At 38.4% G+C, this 18,722-nt stretch overlaps 2 protein-coding genes across 2 annotated transcripts; one reads left to right on the top strand and one right to left on the bottom strand.

Moving 5' to 3' along the window:
- Positions 1-5,272: 5,272 nt before the first annotated feature.
- On the top strand, positions 5,273-5,833 carry Ifne (interferon epsilon). The gene has a single exon (XM_070007366.1). The coding sequence runs from the start codon at positions 5,273-5,275 to the stop codon at positions 5,831-5,833; it is 561 nt and encodes a 186-aa protein (XP_069863467.1).
- Positions 5,834-17,653: 11,820 nt separating this feature from the next.
- Positions 17,654-18,262, bottom strand: LOC138817010 (interferon alpha-2-like). Its single transcript, XM_070007350.1, has one exon. It carries the CDS (start codon positions 18,218-18,220, stop codon positions 17,654-17,656), a length of 567 nt encoding a protein of 188 aa, XP_069863451.1. The 5' UTR covers positions 18,221-18,262.
- Between the last annotated feature and the right edge of the window lie 460 nt (positions 18,263-18,722).

Genomic DNA, 18,722 nt, shown 5'->3' with positions numbered 1-18,722 from the left:
TTAGAAGTCTTTTAAGCACTTTCAGCAAAGTAGCATGATACAAAAACAGTTGCCTTCAATAGCTATATACATATGATCATATAAATTAAAAAGAAGAAAATAATGGCCTTCGCAGAGAAATGGATGAAACTAGAACAAATCAGGTTAAGTGAGGTCAAGAGCGACAAGTGAGCTCAGCGAGACAAATTGCACATATTCTCTCTGATATGCAGGTTAGCTCTAAAATGCACTGGGATATGACAAATTATACAGAATTCTAGATATACACAAAAGACACAATGCTTAAGTGCCTCTTCATATTTATATTAAATATAAATGAATTCCAAGATATGGAAACAAAAGCCTGAACTCTGGGCGTGGGCATGTCCCTCAGCTCTTCAGCTCAAGGCTAGTGCTCTACCACTTGAACCACAGCACCACTTCCAGTTTTTTCTGCTTATGTGGTACTGAGGAATCGAACCCAGAGCCTCATGCATTTGAGGCAAGCACTCTACCACTGAGCCACTTTCCCAGCCCCAGTTTTTTTTTTAATTTATTTTTTGAGTAGTTAATGGGAGAGAAGAGTCTCACAGCGACTCTTCTGCCCAGGCTGGCTTCGAACCATGATCCTAAATCTTGGACCCCTTCAATAACTAGAATTACAGACGTGAGTCACTGGTGCCTGGCTATCTTTTAGTTTTTGATGAGTCTCTACCTTATGTATGCTGTGTTCCTATGTACATCTTCTAGAGGATGAGGAGGGGAGAGCGCAGAACTTGCGGGAAAGGGTGAAAAAGTGCAGTGGTGGAGACACTGATGAAAGTGAACTATGCAAGTCCTAGGTGGAGATGGGGGAGAGGAAATGGGAAAGAGTAAGGGAACAGAAGAAGACACTGTATGAGAGGAAATGTACTCATTACCTGCACATAATTGTAATTCCTAACAATAAAGTAAATTAATTTAAAAAGATGTTTATTGAAGTGAAATCCAAGCAATGGAAACAAGAGATATTTTGTTATTCTGCTTTTCTTTTTCTGCTTTGTTGCTGTTTTTGTTTTCTTTATCTTTTGTTTTATATGTAAGTTTATCTGTACAACTTGGGATGGGGGGAAGGAGGGAAAAAGTGGGAGAAAACAAGGGAAGAAGTGACATTGTTCAAAAAGAGATCAAATCTGTTTCATTTAGGCTACAATAATAAAAAAATTATTTCTGAAATTACTGAAGAAAAATACCATTTTTCTCTGTTAAGCGTCTATTTTATTTTTCTATTCCTAAACAGACTATCACTTTTAAATGCAAATTTTAGGCAATGTGGTATTTTATAGGGACTTAACTAGTGCAGATAGAAAAATCCTACTTGTCTGTACTGCTCACTGAATTCTACCTTGTAATACTTTGTTGAAGATATCTGGGGGTGGGGGGGTGGGGAGGTGGGGAGCTGAACTGAGGTCATTGTATTGCTAAGATAGCTCTCTACAAGGAACAATAAATATGTAAAAATTGCCTTGTCTCATTAGTAATCAGGAATATGCAAATCAAAACCACAATTGGAACAGAAAAACAAAAGTGATGTACTCCTTACCTGACTGATCTAACTGTAACCCCTCTTCATCACCTTTACAATAACAATTCTTAAAAAGCAGTTTCCTTTCTATACACCAATAACCAATTCCCAATAACTTCAAAAAATACCTAAGAAAAATCCAAATATATGAAAGTCCTCCAAATGAAAAACAAAGCACTAAAGAACAAAGTCAAAGAAAACACTATAAAGTAGGAAAAATATCCCATATTCATAGATAGGCAAAATGAAAATGGGCATAACACTAAACACAATCTAAAAAAATCAATTTTGTACAATTAATATATTCAATGAACTGACATCTGAAACTTTTCAAATTTAATGAAAATGATGAAATAACAGATTCAAAAATCATCTAGTGAGAGACAAAAAAGGAAACCACAATTACTGTGGTTTATCGCCCCCGAGTATTCATAGGTTGGAAAATTTGCCTCAGTGTGACAGAATTAAAATGTTGTGAGGCCTAGAACAAAGGGATTGAGTCATTGCTTTTGGAAGAGATTAAGTACTTCTCTAAGTTATTCTGATGGAAGGTAGTTCCATGAAAATAAGTCCTTACAGAAGAGCAAACCTGAGTTCTCTGGGCTCTCATTCTTTCCATGTGATCGCTCCCTCTGTCTTCCAGCATTAGTCCTCATGAGAGTTTGCGCCTGTGACATGCCTTTGAATACACAGACAGACCTGTGAGCTAAACAAGTTTCTCTTCTTTATAATGCAGCCAACCTCAGATATTTTGCTATACTAATGGAAAGTAAACTAATACAGTAATAAAATTGTTGAAAAAAATCTTAGAAGCAGAGAAAAAGAAGACATATGCATACAGAAAAAGAAGATGAGGAACTGCTCTGATCTTCTCTGTAGGAATGATGCTAGCCGCAGACCCAACATCTTCACATGCTAAAAACATCAAATTAGGAATCTATGCTCAGATTATATTTAAAAAATGAAGGCAAAATTCTTTTCAGTCCTACAGAAGACCTATGATACAATAAATGTTAAAGAAAATGTTTTAGATAAGAAAATGATATCAGGTAAACATTTCTATATAAACTGGCAAAAAGTAAAGGAAGAGTACTAGAAATGGTAACTATGTAATAATGGAAATATAGTAAAATGACAAATGTGAGTAAATACATAGAAAAGATTTCTTCATAAAAATATCTTACAGCATATAATTGATTAAAAAAACATAAGAAGGTACAGGGGTCTAAAAACAAAAAAAATATAAAAATAACAGTGCAAAAGAGGAGAGGAATGGAATAGAACTATAAGTTTGCCCTGTATTTTAAATGGTATATAATATTTTGTAGGTAGCCTATGATATGTTACATGAAGGTATTTATTTTCAAGCACAGAGAAACTATCATCAAAGGCAAAGTGACATAGCAAAAAAAATCCAATAATGGAGATCAAGTAGAATAATCAACAACGAAACCCATTCAGCTTCAATTTTATTATTGTAAAATATTGATTATAAATCAAAGCTCATTTCCATTAGGTAGAGTCACTTCTGATACTCCTTTTAATGTATGTTTGTTTTAGTTATATTTTTATTATCTTTAAGTGGTCATACAAGGGAGTTACCATCAACAAATCAACTTACAAGGTATGATATATCTTGATTGATGTCAACTCTTTAATCATTGTCTCCTGTCCCTCTCAACCTAGCTCTCCCTCAATTTTTGTAATTCTTTAGGACATCCATTGAATATCAAGCTACATACTCCCCCAGTCCCCTTCCTCTCTTGATCTACCTCCTCCTCCCCTTAACCTCCATCACATACCTGTTGAGGGCCAATTTCCTGGTATTCATAATGTTGGACTGTGAGTTACTTTTTCATGGGATTACACCACTTGAATTCTTATTTGCAAATACATACTTTTTGGTTAATGCGTTTGTGTACACTTGCATATGACCATGTATGTGTTTACTTATATATTTATATATTAGATCTAGTTTCCCCATATGAGAGAAAACAGAAAGAGTCTTTTGTCTCAATGTATTTTTATAGTGTTTCCCTAAAGGTCTGTGCTAAAGATTTAAAGATTTACATCAAGACCAGTCAAATCAAATTCTATTGTCCAGATGAAGCAGACTTTTCCTATATTATAAATGATTACAAGTCTTCTCTCTCTCTCTCTCTCTCTCTCTCCCTCCCTTTCTCCCTCTCTCTATCCCATGCTAACTCATTTTATTCAATTTTATGATACCAAACAGTGACATTAGCATGAAGCTGAACTTCGATACTGTGAGGCCATTTACATATAAACTGCTTTCTACACGTAAGGTTTCACCCAAAAACTGCCTATAGAGAAAGAATTAAACATCCAGTATTTTGTATTCATTTGACCAAGTTAAATTACTCAAGTCAACATGTATTTCTTAAGCACTTATCATAGTTATATGTACAATAAAAGCTGAGTATTAATTACATTATAACGAGCTTTTCATCTTGGGATGCTGTACGCTGATAAATGAAGTGCCATACACAAGTCAGTACAAGAAGGGTATCATTAAGGGAGACAATAGTGCTGTGGAGTATTATCCACAATATTCTGGGATGAGATTATAGCTCCTGGGAAGATCTGGGCAAAGAGGCAATTCTTAGTCCTTGAATAGGCCGGCCATCAGTGATGGAGGCAACAGGTAGTGCTTTAGAGAGAGAGAGAGAGAAAGCATTGTGAGTAAACACACACTAACACTAGCCCTATTACAGAATTGCTGAGTCTTTCACTTCATCTGTAATTCTTGAACTACATTCAGAAAAAGAGTAGGAAGTAAGATTGGGGTTATCCCAGAGGTTCTTTGAAGGTGAAAGCAAGTATTGGTAATTCAGGAGATATTTACATTAGTTTAGATATTTACATTAGTTATTTCTACCCTAGCAAATTTAATACTATTCTACTGCCTCTACTCTCTCCTCATATATTATTATTTTATTTACAATATTTCCATAACATCTCATTTGATCAGGTAGCCAACATATATGTGCCCATTCTCCCATTACTGTACCTACTAATTGTTTCTATTATTCTATTAACAACTTTCTTTTTACTATTTTTTTCTCTTTCCAATTTATTCTGTAGGTTAAAATTTTACATAATTAAACTAATTGAGTGCATATACAATAATTTGAGTGCTGAGGAATATTTTAATATAACTTGCTCAATTATTTGTACAAATTTACAGTACCAATTGAGGTTTTAAATGTAGTAGTCTGTACGGATCTTAATTTTTGCCTCTGAGTGTGTTGTAGGTGCTGCTAAGCCTCTGATAAATATTACTCTAGGAAAGATTACTGCTTTAAGAAAAAGAAACTTACTCTCAATAATAAGCCTGAATAGAAAGCACATTGTGGTAAGTGAAACTTTGCATGCAGTAAATAGGAGAACATTAAAAGATCGGATTGGATAACTATCCGTGATTATCTTAAGCAAAGCAATAGGTGAGACAAGTTGTTTTGGTTACTTCCTCTAACAGCCAACACAATGGGGAAAGTGAAGGAAATGTTCCATGAACACCCTGAAAAGGGAACCAGAAAACTTAACATGCAATCTTGGAGAAATGACAACGTTAAAAAAAAAAAGCCAACAGAAGGAAACACCTCCAAATATAGTCTGAGATACACGGAAGACAAGCAGTCACTGGCATTGGAGTTTTCCTTGGGCTGCAAGGAGATAAGTATCAGATTTGAGTTTTTGACCTTCATGATGTTTCACAAGCAGTTCCTTGAGATTGGGTTGGTGCTACTGGCCTCTTCTTCTGTCTTTTCCCTAGAAGAGAATCTGGTTCTTTTCCAACCAAGAATGACCAGAGAGAGTTTACAGCTACTGAATAATTTGCAAACCTCATCCATCCAGCAGTGTCTACCACACAGGAAGAATTTTTTGTTTCCTTGGAAATCCATGAGTCCTCACCAGTACCAGAAAGGACATATACTAGCCTTTATTTATGAGGTGCTACAACAGATCTTCAGCCTCTTCCAGGCAAAGACTTTTCTGGGTCTTCAGAAGGAAAACCATACAAAGTTCCTCACTGAACTTCACCAGCAGCTGGAATACCTGCAAGTATTCATGAGACTGGAAGCAGAGCAGCAAAATGGTGCCTGGGGTGGTGATAACCTTAGATTACAGGTTAAAGCATACTTCCGAAGAATCCATGCTTACCTGGAAAACCAAGCCTACAGCAGCTGTGCCAGGATCATTGTCCAGGTGGAAGTCAACCGCTGTCTGCTTTTTGTACTCACACTTACAAGAAGTCTGAGGAAATGAGAACTACACCCTTGAACATTGTGGAGGAGTGCGCTGTGGGGTTTTTATTGTTGCTCTTGTTGTTTGTTTTCTTTTGTTTTATGATACTGAAGATTCAACTCTGGACCTTATAAATGCTAGGCAAGTGCTTTACTACCGAGTTTCATCCCTAATCTCCAACTATAGGTTTTAAAAGCATAGGACTGGTAAGGAGTGAGAGAATTTATAAGAACATTTTATATATTTTAAATCATATATTTTAAATCATACAATGATAGCATTGTTTCAGTTTTGTGTGTATGTATTTAACTGCATTTTAACATTATGTTGATTGACCGCAATTGTTTTAATTTGGCCATGTCACCTTTTCTTTTTTACTCTTTTACATTCTTTGTGAATAAAAATGTATTCATCATTGTTTCATAGTTGATTCTTCAAATGGGTAAATTTTTATTGAAGTTAGCAGGTGGTATGATAAAAAATATGTTCCCAATGTAGTATTTTAGTTAATATAGAATATTCATTCCAGTGAAATTGGTAGAGGAAATGAGAAATACTAGGAACAGTTTGCTTCATAAGATTTAAAATAATACCATATACTGAATAATTAAATTACAGGAGACACAATAGAAATGTTAGCAAGGAGTCAGAGAAAACACACACTCATACACATGCACATACATACACATTCACATACACAAATTCAGTCTCACTCATTGCAACAAAAATACAAATTTAAAAGAAGTATCATGCTGTTTCAACCTATTAAGTTCAGGAAAAGCCAATATTTAATTAAGAACAAAAACGACTGCTGTAAGATATTGGTGAGATACTATTACAAATTGTCAGAGTACCAGAAGTTGTTACAATCACTACAAGAGCAATTTGTTAACAACTACTAAAATTACAGATCATATCGCCATTGGCCCATGTATTTTAGACATAGAAATGTATCTTATAAAAATTTGCTTTTATATCATTACTACAGCATCATCATTTACAATATTTAAAGGTCGGAAGCCATTTGAGCATTCCTAATTAGAGATAGCTAAACTATATTCATTTAAGACACTCTTTTCAGCTGGAGTAAACAAAAATGCCTACCAGGAAGAGAAGAGATCATCCTACATTAAAAGAAAGAAAGAGTCTGATACTAAAAGAAATGGGAAAAAAAGAAAAATAAGTAAGATATAGGTCAGTAGACATAAATGCTCTATTTTGGTAAAAAGGTAAAATAAAAAGGAAGTTCATATTGGTACCTACTGTCTATGAAGAAATAAAGAATATGTGAGAAATAAATAGCAATAATAAATTTCCTGTACTTGGGTTAATGGAGCCTGAGATGGGGGAAAAATATGTTGAGCAGTTTTTGCAGCTCATTTTCAAATTTTAATTTTGACTCATGTGAATGTTACAAACTAAAATAATGAGTTCAAATGTATATAGAAAGCCCGTTATCAGAACTATGCATGAGGAAGTCTGGCTGGTAGAAATTAGTGCAGGTGAAAAGCAAAGGAGATAAGAAATGGCTGGGTGATGGAGGTTGGAGAGGAAGCGCTGGTGCTAAGGACAGGGTTACAGGAGATGCTATTGATGAATGAATGGATTACGGTGCTTGTAGCCAAGAGCTCCCAGAAATCATTATGGAACAATTGTGGGACCAGAATGTGTTAAGTTCATTGAAATGTGATGACTTTGACACATTGGTCATCTGCAGAGCCCCAGCCCTAACTCCAGAACTAGTTCTACTACTTTATGCCATGTTCTGCACCTGATTGATTGCATAGCTGAAGTTAAAAGCTGAATGTGAGCACATTCTGAAGAACAAAAAAAAAACCCTTCTAGTTCATGTACTTAGTAAAAGTAAGTACATTAACTATTAGCTGATAAAACTAGATTTGGTATGAAAGGATGGGGTAGGAAATGAATGGGCTTCTCAAAATGGAGCAGTTACCTAGAAGAGTTAAAGGAGACAAAGAAGAAGAAATGGGTGCCAGGAGCCAATCCTTGCTGACTTTACAGTGAGGCCCAGGACTTGACTTGTTTACCTTCAAGTTCACACAGAGGTAGCAACATGGAGAGAGCACACCTGACTGAAAGCACAGGTCACTTTGTTTCTTCTGGTCTGGAGAATTTTTTTGTTTGTGTTTTTCTTCTCCAAACCAGGAAGCTTTTAGGACCAAATCTGTCATCTAACACATGACTCAATTCCCAAATTAATTTTATCCCCTTTTCTTAGGTAAAAACAAGTCTTTAGAGATAAATTAACATGCTTAGCATAACACAGCAAGCCAAGGAGCTAGCAAACACAAGAGCAAAATGGTTCTATCTCAAGTTACCCTGATGCAAAAGGCTACACTGTGTTCTCAAAACCACAAACCTGAAAAACATTGTGTAATGTTACTGCAAAATAATTATATCATTAATGATAATAATTTTCCCCTGGCTTTGTTTCATAATATTCTTTGCATTCTTACATTAAAGAAAGGACTTTTTCTTCCTCTAGATACTTCCTTTAGGTACTTTCTGTTTCCATTCCCTTTTCTCAGGTAAAAACAAGTCTTTAGAGATAAAGTAACATGCTTAGTGTAACACAGCAAGCCATGGAGCTAGCAAAAACAAGAGCAAAATGCTTCTATCCCAAGTTGCCCTAATGCAAAAGGCTATACTGTGTTCTCAAAACCACAAACCTAAACAAGGACTTTTTCTTCCTGTGGATATGTTTTTTACTAAGAACTGAGGAGGCATTGAACACACATAGGCAAGGCCACTAGAAGGAATGGTCATGGTTACTATCACTGAAGAATGTAGAATGCAAAGCCTTGTTGTTTCTGGGTAACAGTCAGTAGCAAAGTGGAAGAAAAGAGGAGGAAAGACACTGAATAGCAAAGCCCTCCCCCTTCTGTCCCTTAGCAAGATTAGGAGGAGAGCAATGGGAATCTTCAATGAATCCAGAGTATCCTCTTGCTCCTGGATATGCAGGATATGACCTGAGATTCTAGCTCAACTTTGGCTGTCTAAACCAGTGATTCCAAATATCCCCTATGAGACTTGAAGAAAATTCTATTATTCATACAGGGACTACCAAAGAAGGGAATTGAATGGACAGGCTACATGGAAAAGTAGAAGGGAAAGAGTCAAACAGTAGGCATAGGCTGAATTTTTCCTGCTGCTAGGAAAGTAGGCTGTAGAGCTATACCCCCAAAGAGGTCACTATCTGTGGGGACTGGAATTCTAACCAGTGTGAAGGAACAGAAATTGAGTACTAATTCAGTTTCCTTGTTGAGTAGAGGAATGGGAGAAATGGGGTCGAAGAGCACTGTCAGGGCTCAAACACTGAATATGAATCTTCCTTCCTATTTTGTAAAACAGACTTTCCTGAGACATTCATTATTTGCTTCTGGGTTTGTTTCTCATCTCCGGATAGAATACTGTCTACAGAGGTAAGACCACAGAAAAACAAGGATAGACCCCAGCCAACTTTATGTCTGGACCAATCAAGCTTTACCACCAGTATTTCCGGGACATAGGGTAAGTTTCTCACAGAATCATAGCAAAGGTATGGAGTGCTAATAAATTGGAAAGTTCAGTTTGTTAAGAAGTTTATTTTTCTGAGAATCTTAACAAAATTAGGATAGATATTTTTCCTTTAAAAAATGGATAAGAAAAGTCTGGAATTTACATAGGAACACAAAAGTCCTACAATAGCCAAATCAATTCTAAGGAAGTGAACAAAGCTGGAAGAGTAATCCTGGAATATATATTATACAGTAACAGTTTGTTATTGGAACAAATGAAAAATAGGTAGAACAATGGAAAGGAATAAAGCCAAGAGAGCAGCTTGTATATACTGCCACCTAATATGTGACTGGTGTGTCACAATTCAGTGAACAGGGGTGTTTTCATAGATACTGTGGGTTGAGTATATTATTTCTGTCTCACAAAAAACAATAGTATATTTTGATTTAAATTAAAATAAGTGAATACTGCATACAAAGTTTGGAAGGTAAGCTTAAAAGAATGACATAAATTTAATGCCAATTCTAAATTGTCATTTTCTAATGACAATTCTAAAATTGTCATTTTAATCTGGCCTCATTAGGCTATACAATGAGATAATAATGTATGCTTATATACACATATACAATATAGTGCTATACTGTTTAAGAATGATTTTGGGGGGACAATACTGTTGAACTTAGAACTTCATACCTGCTAGGCAAAGTGCTCTGCTTTTGAGCCTCAGCCCATGTAGCTGGGACTACAGGTATGTGCTATCACCCTGTCCTTAAGAAAACTTTCAGTGAAAATTTTCTATCTGGGTTTTAATAACTTAGTTTTGCCTCTGGTTTGTCTTTCTTAGAATCATATTTACATATCAGAACATTGTAATATTACTTATTAAAGATGGATACAATTTTTGGCTAATGTTAATAGATCACAATGATTAAATATTTAAATTATTAAAATAACAAGGTAGTTATGTGCCTTGAATTTTATCTCCTTACTGTTGGTATGCTGCACAAACACATTTTAGTGACTAGCATTGTTTCTCCCTCTACTGGTGCAAATTGATATCCCCATTTAGACACATTCCAGGCCAGAAATGTAATTCAAAGTATAATCTTCAGAGTTTACATCTGAAAACAAAACAAGCTAAATTAGCATTCTCAGAGCAGAAAAGGACTTTTGGTGCCACATGGGATTTCAGATTTTCCTTGATCAGCCCTTCATGTCATCCAAAAGCTTTCAAACTGTGGGCCATTTCAACTCAATTAGGCATTCACAACCAGTGGTTGAGATGAATAAAGGCTTCCCCATTCCATTTTCTGAACAGAGATATACATAAAGGTGACAAATAACTTAGAACTCATAGTGCTGCTATGTCATATTCTTAAATAGCTTAGAATTCATAGTGCTGTTTATTTCATATTCTTATGTCAATGCTAAGAATTTTGCTGTTGTAAGAAATAGCTTCTACCTTGTTCAGTGTCCCCTTCACACACATACATGCAAGTAAACGTCTGTGTCCACCTGCACCTATGCATGTGTGCTACAAAATGGCTTCTAGACCAGCTAACTCTCATTTTCCCAGTACTCACACCTGTTTTAAAAGCATTCTTCATGGACCAAGGGACAGTTCAGTGGTGCTGACACTGCTCTCCATTCTCCAGCCATCGATTGAGATGGCTAAATTCTTTTTTTCTTTGGCCTCAAATCCAAATCCCCCAATCTGTGCCCCCAAAACAACTAGATTACAGTTTCTCCCTCCTGGAAATTAATCCTTCACAGCCAGTTTTCAATTCTCTTCCAAATCTTTCCCAAAGCCCAAATACATCCCAAATGTCTTAGCCACTACTGATATTCAGTGAAGGATTCGTTGAGGAAGAATTGTCCTAAACTGCCTTGGTCCCTTTGTACAGGGAACAAGTATCTTGTCTGACTATACTACTGTGTATTAAATTCTTACTGCAGTGAGAAGTTTGTGAAGCAAATTTACACTCCCTAAAGGTATTCAGTTTCCCATCAAATGGGTTTCCCTCTATTTACCACTAATAGTTTCACATTTTTCTAGCTTACAGCGTGGATAAAGTGCAGATCAGGAGCTTATGACCTTTACAGCAGGTAGAAGGCAGGAACCCTAGTTTTACTTCTTTGTCCTTTTAGCTGCCCATTTGCTCTCCAAAGACAGTGTCCTGGCTGAAGCTGAAGACCTGCCTGTTTTTTTGGAGGGCCGTATAAGCTGGAAGGACGGTCACATTACGGTATTGGGTCAATTCTCCTCAGTCCAAGGACCAAGATTTATGCCCTCCACAGATGTGGCCTCACACCTGCACCCCATGACCAGCAGGGGGTGCCCCACGGCGCTTCCTAAAACGCTGGGCACACTGGATGGGCAGGCTTCCTTTCACTTTCAGCCTCCATGACGTCACGGGGACCGGGAGATTCCTTGGGACCCCAACAGTGTTCCCCAGGACACACAGAGACAGAAACCCATTTACAGCAGTTTTGCAAAAACCCTGGAGCTTCCTTTTAACTTGTTTCTTCCTGTGGCTTTTCACTCTGCATAGAAAGCTGAAAGCCAGAAAACCACAAGGGAAACAGAAACACCCAGGAGAATGGGCAGGAAGTTCTTAGGAGACATGGTAAAGCTTGGGGGAAAAATATGCAGGTGTTGATTCCATCCACTTCCACTGTCACCTTCCTTCATTCCTCCAACCTACCCTAAAGATTCAGTGAGAGGCTCGAATAAGAGCAACTCTGTGGCAGTGATCAGCCCTCAGCTTTTCAAGACTTTCCACCTGTCTGTTCTTTCACTTAATCTGGATGTGATAAACCATAGGGAGAGAAGGACCAGTCAACCCTACCAATTAGTCCCCAGTCACTAGAACCCATCAAAAAGGACAGTGGAAGTACTTAAGCACTTCACTTAGTTTGTAACAACCAACTGGCAATGAAGAGACAGCCTTCTAAGAAATGAAAGCTAGTAATTAAGAGATTCTGATTCTGCAAACTAATAATGATTTTTAAACGTGGTAATAGAAATGTGTGTCAGTCTGTTTCACAGCTGGTTAAAACATCTGACAATATGAACTCCTACTCTCACAGAAACACACTCATTTACACAAGTATTTGAAGAGTTTATGTAAATATTAATGTCGATGGAAAGGCATAACCTCCGAAGGCATTACCTTAGACAGAGTTGAGATATTACCTGAGACGGAGTCTTGTCTGGAAAGAAGCAAAGAAAGCACAAGAAATGCCTGAGCCAAGAGGAGGTAAGGGCATGAAATCAGCAGATGGGGAAATGGAGACAATAAGAGAGCTGAGTCTTGAGGAATCAGCAGACAGAAAGGGTCCAGGTGAATTCATGTTCACACATTTGGGCCTGAAGCTTGAGCACTTGGATATTTGCAGCTTGCTCTACTTCACAGTCCCTAGCTGCTTCCTCCTGGGCCAGCATACTTTGCTTCCTGCTCTCTGGTGCCCTTTCCTAGGAAGATTTGCTTGTATGGACTAGAGTAGGTGAAATAAAGTCAGGCTTTACAGGGGGAAGGGAGTTGTAGATTCATAGAAAGAAAAGGTACAGGGATCTAAGCTCTCAAGCTGGTTCCTTCCTGAGTAGTGAAGATGGAAGGAAAAGTAAGGAACAAAAATAAGTTCACACGTGAATTATAGCCTTCACACCTGTCAACAGGAGAGAAACCATCTCAAGTTTGGATATCTAATTTCACATGGAGAATCTCCCCCAGAACAAAGACCCTTCCCCCTACCTGAGTTAATTCACACTCACCTCCAGAGTCACATATCCAATTACAGTGTAGGTTCTGTGAAACAGTGCTGTACAGGTTCCCAAGTTCTATGGACAACATCTGGCAATCCTTAAGCTCTTAAATTCCATTTCTTCCATCTGCTCTGGCACTGGGATAGGCACGTTCCCTATTCAAACTGATGGGGAGAACTTATTGTAATGTTAGGAATAGAAGAAATTTGCAAAACAACTTAATCTTAGGAAAGAGTTAACTGCAGCATCACAGAGGAGATGTTCCCAGATGTCCCCTGTAGTCCCCCTCCCTCATGGCTTGCTTCCATCCCTGTACCCATTGCATGCTCTGCCAAAGCCAGAGGCACCCAGGGGTCAGGAGGCTCTGGACCAAGGAGCAGGGCTGACAGACTAAACACAGCCCTTTCTCCACAGGAATAAGAAATGGTTTGTTCTACTCCAATATGAGTGAGCATGGCCCAAGAACACAAACTCAACTTACCCCAAGGACATGCTCCATTGGAAGATGCGTTCCACTATAAGTGACAAAACAAAGGGAAGTCATAAATCAGTTCATCTACCAAATACATTCATGGGACATCAAGGGGGCAACGTTCAACAGAATGGAGAAATCTTTAGCTTTAGGGTTGGTGGAAGCTGGTGGTCTGCTGTTTAACCATACACTCCAGAGGCCTCTCCTGAGAGTTACAATGGTGTTAGGTCAGATGCAGAGCTTGTTGGTAAAAGGTTATTACATGGAGGAGAGAGAGCCTAGACAATTTTGGCGCCCACATCCCATTGCACCCGGATCACAAAGTTTAGTCAGGCAATGGGTCTGCACGATTCTCAGCACACATGAGGCTTTCTTCAGAGAACGCCCCTCCATAGCCGACATAGTTTGGCTCTTTCTTCCCACAGAGCAATCAGAGGACCGAAGAGGACATGACCTGCCACAAGCTGAAAGGCTTTGTCCTCTGTAAGACACAAAGTGGAAGAAGTAGACTCTTCCATTATTGGACTCAGTTCCTTCAAGGAAAGAGACCAGTTTTAGCTCTAGAGAAAAATCCATCAAGAAGCCTGATTGCCCCTTGGGCTGTGTCTTTGCCCGCTCAGGCCAGTAGATGGCGCGCTTCTTTATCTAAATGTTAAAATCGTTGCCTGGGTAAAAACCTCTTGCTTTCTGTTTCCTTTTTACCACAGGAAAACGTTACATCATCATAACTAGAAGGCATTTCCTCATTTCCAAAATATTTACCAAGAAAGGAAAAAAAACCTTTTTTTCATCGTATTTGACAAACTGGAACTGGGACTTTCACTCATTTGCTTTCAGTTGTTGGTGTGCACTGAGCTGGAAGAGGGGCAGCTGTGTCAATGAGCAGGCTTGTGAGAAGAGGAAGAGGGCACTGGGGACTTCTGCAGCGGGCGGGGAAGAAACTGCTGAGATGGTGCAGTGGAAGAGGAGGGGGCCAGGAAAACAGAAGTGGGGGGAGGGTGGCAGGTCTCACAATCGCAAGTGATATATACGATTGTGTGTGTCTGTTGCTGCACATATACACATGTGTGTATATATTATGCACTATATATTGCTTACTGGGGGTGTATTCCATGCTATATGTTACATAAAATATACCATACACACAATATTTATGTATTGTATCATATACAATATGTATGAGATACAATATGTATGATATATGAAGAAATATTGTATGAATATGTGATATTATATGTACATATTGTATGTTATATGTAACATATATATAAAGTAGATATAGATATACACTTTCAACTTTATTTTTAGACATTTTCCCCTGTGCCAGGTATTGCAAGTCTGATTGAACAATAACTTCAATGACTTACCTTCGTTTCAAATGTTTCTTCTCCAAGACAAATCAAATTCGTACTTTTTAGACTGAGATGGAGAGTTTACTATTCTCACCTAGATCTTTATGAATAAATAAGAAAATAGTGACCAGCTCTGATCTTTCACTCAGTGGAAGACATTCTCTCAAAGGTTTTAGATACTGGCAACTATAAGAATACTTCCATGCTTATTATATGTGTATAAGTTAAAGCTGTGACAGGTTACATGAGGTAGCAGAATCAGATGTATGTACCGGCAAAATCTGCAGTCAACATAGAATCTTACATCACACGCTCTACTATTCATGCATTTTGAAATGAGTAGCTATATAAATATCTGTGTTTTGAAATATGTTTTGAAATTCTGATATATTAAAATTTCAAGGACTCTTCCTTTCTTCCACTAACTGAGGTTAAGTTACTGATGTGTCTGTATGTGCACATGTGTGTGTGTGTGTGTGTGTGTGTTTCAGTCATGGGGCTTGTACTCGGGCCTTACTACTGTACCTGAGCTCTTCTGCTCAAGGCTAGTACTCTACTACCTTGAGCCACAGCACCACTTCCAGTTTTCTGTTGGCTAATTGGAGATAAGAGTCTCTCAGATTTTCCTGCCTGGGCTGGCTTTGAAGAGTGCTCCTCAGATCTCAGCCTCCTAAGTAGCTAGAATTATAGACATGAGCCACAACCACTCAGCAAGACTAGTATTTTTATTTTTTTATTTTATTTTATTTTATTTTATTTTTGTCGGTCGTGGGGCTTGAACTCTGGGCTTGGGCGCTGTCCCTCAGCTCTTCAGCTCAAGGCGAGCGCTCTACCATTTGAGCTACAGCGCCACTTCCAAGACTAGATATTTTTAAACAAAGGATGTATCCTTATTCAATTAGAATGCCTTTGGTATACTGTATCTATTAAGAAGTGGCTAAAAAATGTGTAGAGCATCAGTTACAGATACCAGACACTAAGGGTTACAGTGACAGATATAAGCCATTAAGGGTTACGACATTAAGCAAAGAGAAAAAACAAAAAAACTCTTGTTGGAAAATTAACCTGACTCTCTTCCCAAAGATTTACTGAATTAGAGGAACTTTCAGTATACAAAATGAAAATGGAAACTTTAAGTGTAAATGTAAAGACAAAGGCACAACAAAAACATCTGTGTAACAAGAAGCCTGGACTTTCTGAGGGCCTCAGACACTCAGAGAGCAGGGAGAGAGGGGAGAGGACTCAATCCACAAAATAGGAGAAATAATGGAGGACAACACTCCAAAAACAAAAACAAACTATGGAAAGAGAAAGCTCAAGTAACATAAACGTGAAGGAATTAACAATAAAAACAAAAAGATCAATATATCACCATAAAAATTGTTGACTACAAATTAAGAAAAAATAATAATTTCAGATGAAAAATATACCACATACAAAGAAAGATACTTTCGGGCATATTATGCATTATCATGCAAAAAAGATAATCTATTAAATAATATTTAATGTTGAAGGAAAGCAAAGTCCTAACAACTCTGTCTTTCTGGGCCCTAATGAGATATTCCATATTTTGCGGGGGGAGTCAGTCATGGGGCTTGAACTCTGGGCCTGAGCGCTGTCTCTTCAGCTCAAGGAGAGTGCTCTACCACTTGAGCCACAGTGCCACTTCTGGTTTTCTAGTGATTTATTGGAGATAAAGAGTCTCACGGACTTTCCTTGCCCGGGCTGGCTTTGAACCGTGGTCCTCAGATCTCAGCCTCCTGAGTAGCTAGGATTACAGGCGTGAGCCACTGGTGTCCGGCTTCCATTTTTAAACATATTTTCTTCGTCACCACATTCCCAGGATCATTTCCCCTGGCTCGCTCACGCTGCACTGTGCTACTCCACCTCTGTGGCCAGCGCAGGCTCCTTTTCTCTTTCCTAATATTAAGAGGACAAGGTCAGGTTGCAGGCATGGTTCCGTGGTAGAAGTATGAACACTACCTAGCTAGCAAGTATGAATCAGTGAGTTAACCCCAGTGCAAACAAAGCACAACATAATAACCATAAAATAAGCAAAACTAAAAATTAGGTTAAAAAAAAAAAACCAATGCTGGTGGCTTATGCTTATACATGTATTATAGTGTGGCATCAGGAGGGCTGAGAAAGGGAGGAAAATGGTTCTAGCCTAGCCATGAAAGAAAATCTGTGTGATCTGTCTCCACATAAGGAAGCAGTGACATGTATCTGCCAGTCCAGAAATGAGGGGGAGAGGTGACAAAAAATAAGTGGATTGCAGTGCACTGAAGAAGGTGAGACCCTAAGCCCAAAATAATTATATAACAGCAGGTTGGAGGCAGGGCTTAGCAGTATACCTAGAAAGTACCTAGAAAGCCTGCCTAGAAAGTACGATCCTTTGAGATCAAATTCCATCCAGTATCAACAAAAACTAATAATGGAAAACACATAAAAGTTCCTATTCAAAAATTTGATGGACACATAAAAGCCAATTGATTACTTACAAAAATGTTTTATTATGTAAAAGGCATGTAATGTAACATAATACTATAGGCACAAAATAATTTAAATCTTATAAATAGTTAAATAAATATTTTGATAGATAAAAGTTGTTCATGTGTCTATACAAGGAACTAGTATAACTTACAGAGTTGAATACTGTGTTGCTAAATACTTCTGAAAACACCTGAAAAAATACATTGAACTTATGTCCTAATTACAGAAAATGTATATTTTCAATGGCTTCTCAAATACTCCTGCAAGTCCACTGTTGAAGAGAAGTATCTCATGATTTCTGTCCTGACAACCTCCCAGGCACAAGGGCTGAACTTCTTCTCTTGCAGGTAGAGAGAGATCCTGCGGAAGTGTTTGCTCACAGCCAGTGTGGAGTCCTCAAGCACCATGGCAGGCTCTTGCTCTCCCACCTCCCGGCTCAGACAGGCTCTCAGCTCCTGCAGCTGCTCATGGAGGCCAGCGCACAGTTTGTCCACAAGGCTCTTCTCCCAAGGGGCAGGCCAGGTCTTTGTGCTGAAGAGGCTGTAGATCTGCCTGGTCATCTCATGGAGGACAGCGATGGCTTGAGCCTTCTGGACCTGCTCTCCATCCAATGCCTCCTGGGGGAATCCAAAGTCCTTTCTGTCCTTCAGGCAGGAGAAAAGGGAGACTCTCCTCATCTGTCCCAGGAGGAGCAAGGCTCTTCTGTTGCCCAGGCTGTGGGTGGGAGGCAGCTCACAGCCCAGAGAGCAGGTTGCCCTGCAGCTGAGCACCACCAGGGTCACCAGGAAGGCCAAGGGCAAGGGCATTGTGGATGGGCGGATGCTGCTGGACTGGCTGAGGTGCTGATGGGGGAGCCTCTGTCTCTGGGGAGTGTGAAGACCTTGCTGTGCTCCCTTGGCTTAAGTAGGGATGCTCGAGCTTCCATTTTCTGAATGCCTTCCTCCTTTCTACTTCTCTTTTTGTTTTCATTTATGCTTTCATACTTCAGTCTAGAGTGGCTTTTCTCAATTATTATCTTTCTTCTGTTGGCTTCCCTTTCCCTGCCCCACACATTCTTTCTAATAGAACTCCTGATTAAAATTCAACAAAACTTATATGGGTAATACATTACCATACTCTATATCTTTGGATAATACTTCTAAAAGCATGAAAAATATTTCCTTTTCATTGAAAGTATACTGGGATAGACTCTAAAATATTTTAAGGTGAGTGTTAAATTTAAAGTTTATCTAAGTGCCAGTCACTCATACTTGACTATATATATATGACCTTAGGAAGATCATGGTTTGAGGCCAGATGGGAGAGAAA

The sequence above is a fragment of the Dipodomys merriami genome, unplaced genomic scaffold (genome assembly GCF_024711535.1).
Source record: "Dipodomys merriami isolate MVZ:Mamm:240054 unplaced genomic scaffold, mDipMer1.0.p SCAF_11, whole genome shotgun sequence".
In the NCBI taxonomy this organism is placed as follows: Eukaryota; Metazoa; Chordata; class Mammalia; order Rodentia; family Heteromyidae; genus Dipodomys; species Dipodomys merriami.
Note: the sequence above shows the minus strand (reverse complement) of the source record. Positions and strands in the feature narration are given on the sequence as shown.

Coding starts and splice junctions, on each gene's coding strand:
- Ifne (XM_070007366.1), top strand. CDS start 5,273: ATGTTTCACAAGCAGTTCCTTGAGATTGGGTTGGTGCTACTGGCCTCT.
- LOC138817010 (XM_070007350.1), bottom strand. CDS start 18,220: ATGCCCTTGCCCTTGGCCTTCCTGGTGACCCTGGTGGTGCTCAGCTGC.